This window comes from Cyprinodon variegatus, unplaced genomic scaffold (assembly GCF_000732505.1).
Source record: "Cyprinodon variegatus isolate N-32 unplaced genomic scaffold, C_variegatus-1.0 Scaffold3314, whole genome shotgun sequence".
Taxonomy (NCBI): domain Eukaryota; kingdom Metazoa; phylum Chordata; class Actinopteri; order Cyprinodontiformes; family Cyprinodontidae; genus Cyprinodon; species Cyprinodon variegatus.
The window spans coordinates 1-1,962 of NW_015153767.1; the positions used below are offsets into that span (position 1 = coordinate 1).

The 1,962-nt window shown below is 44.5% G+C and overlaps 1 protein-coding gene across 1 annotated transcript; it reads right to left on the reverse strand.

Annotated features, from left to right (window-relative positions):
• Positions 1–2: 2 nt before the first annotated feature.
• Positions 3–1,108, reverse strand: LOC107081189 (reelin-like; the record flags this gene model as incomplete). The annotated part of the gene is made up of 4 exons (XM_015369388.1): positions 3–204; positions 352–571; positions 699–856; positions 947–1,108. Coding segments are annotated over 4 exons (742 nt in total), but the record flags the coding sequence as incomplete, so codon positions are not given.
• Between the last annotated feature and the right edge of the window lie 854 nt (positions 1,109–1,962).

A 1,962-nucleotide genomic window follows, 5' to 3' on the forward strand; every position in this document is an offset into this window, starting at 1 on the left:
ACTCACAGTGGAATGTTGTAGGAAACTCTCTGGGCTTTTATGAAGTCTTTGGGCTGATGCTGGGCAATAACATGCCAGCTGACTCCATTGTTGACACTGTACTGCAGCAGCACGGCCCGGTCCATTGTGTCGGCCTGATCCAGCGCTACGTTGCAGCTGTCTGTTTGTGCCACGCTGCCGATTTGCAGCACAAACATGATCTTACTGGAGACAAAAAAAGAGAATGGCTTACAGAAAAGAAATGTTGGCGTGGAGATACCTGATCTGTTTGAAGGATAACATATAAAATAATCTAGAAAACATTTAGTTTTTTCTAATGATTTGCTTATTAATGTTTGGTAGTACCTGTACCTGGCTCTAGTGAGGTCCAGCGGTTTGGTAACTGCCTGCCTCAGCTTACAGCCACTAAAGTAGAGCGAGTCTCCGTGAGCATGAGGGGACAGCTGCCCACAGCCGCTGCCCACTCCACCGCCGTCGATAAGCTGCCAACTCTCTGGAGACACCGCACCAGATTCAAAGTTATCTTTGATGGAGCTTGGCAGCTCTGTGCTTGAGAGGGAGCAGTCATCACCTGTTGATTAAACAGATGAAAGCGGATGTATAAGAAATGTTTGAGAATAAGATTTCTACAAACTAAACAGGGATCCTTACGGTAAAAGAAATTTTTTTTCCAGTATACCGTTTTTTTTTTTACTCACCGTGGTATCCCTCATCACAGATGCAGACCAATCCACTTGTGCAGTATCCATGGCCACTACAGAGCCCTGGGCATGCCTCTCCGATGTAAACATTATCCACTCCCCAGCTATGCCTCTCTCCCGTTCCTTCCTTCTGAATCCAGCGGAACTGGGTAGCTCTGCAACATGAAACAACTTTCAAATCCTTTACGCTGATGCAATGTATATCAAACGGCCAACCTGTGAAATAGTTGTTCTCGTCTCTTTACCCTGAGGAGACGTGGTCTGGCAGCTGGACCGTGACCCGTGTCCATGTTGAGCTGTTCACTGGACTGTAGATTGTGGATTCATGAAACTGGAAGGGGGAGCAGCCTGCATTGTTTATGGAGGACGGGAGACACTCGGACTGGACCAGCTGCCATGAATCAGACCTGGAGGGAAGCAATCATGAGCTTGGGAATCTTAGAGAAAGGGCTTCTGTACATGTAAAGTTACTCTATCATATAGAAACGAGGTTTAAAAAGAGCAACTATTCAAAACTAGGTTGAACATATTGATTTTAAACACATTTAAAAACTTTTTCCACAGACTAACTAAAGGTATACTGGAAAGGAAAAGCCATGCATGTGGCATTCTTTCTATTTCCAGAGTAAATGAGCTTCAGTCTCCAAAAGTATTGAGATATTGGCTTTATTTTAACCTCGGTTCTGGACCCAGCTAAGGGCCGGACATGGACTGCACACAGCATGCCAGATGTAAAGTAAGTAATGGCAGGTTTAATTTGTGTCAAATCTAACCGGTGTCTTACTAAATAACCTATAAGCCCTTAAAGCAGCAGCCATTCAAAATGGCCCTCCCCTGTCAAAAGCCAGCTGAATGGCATCAAACTCTCCTCCAACTTCCAGCCACTGGCCTTCTCCTGGGTGTGCATATTTTTTTACTCTGACTCCATCCTTTCACTGAATTACAGGGTCTGACCAGGAGATAACATTTCTCTTTAGATCTTAATGTCCACAAATCATGACAGAAAGAATATTTTAGGTAATCAAAAATGAACAGTAGGGGACCAGTGATGGGATTAACGGTGTTACTAACGCCGTTACCTTTTTTTAGTAACGAGTAATCCAAATTATTACTCTTACTGTAACTATAACGCAGTTACCATTGCCGACACCCCGTTACTGCGCGTTACTCAGGTCGCACAATGAACCTTTTTTTATGATAGGACTCGTGCGCGCCTTGTCATGAGAGAGGGGAGGATGAGAATGGCTGTTACGGGTGTTAA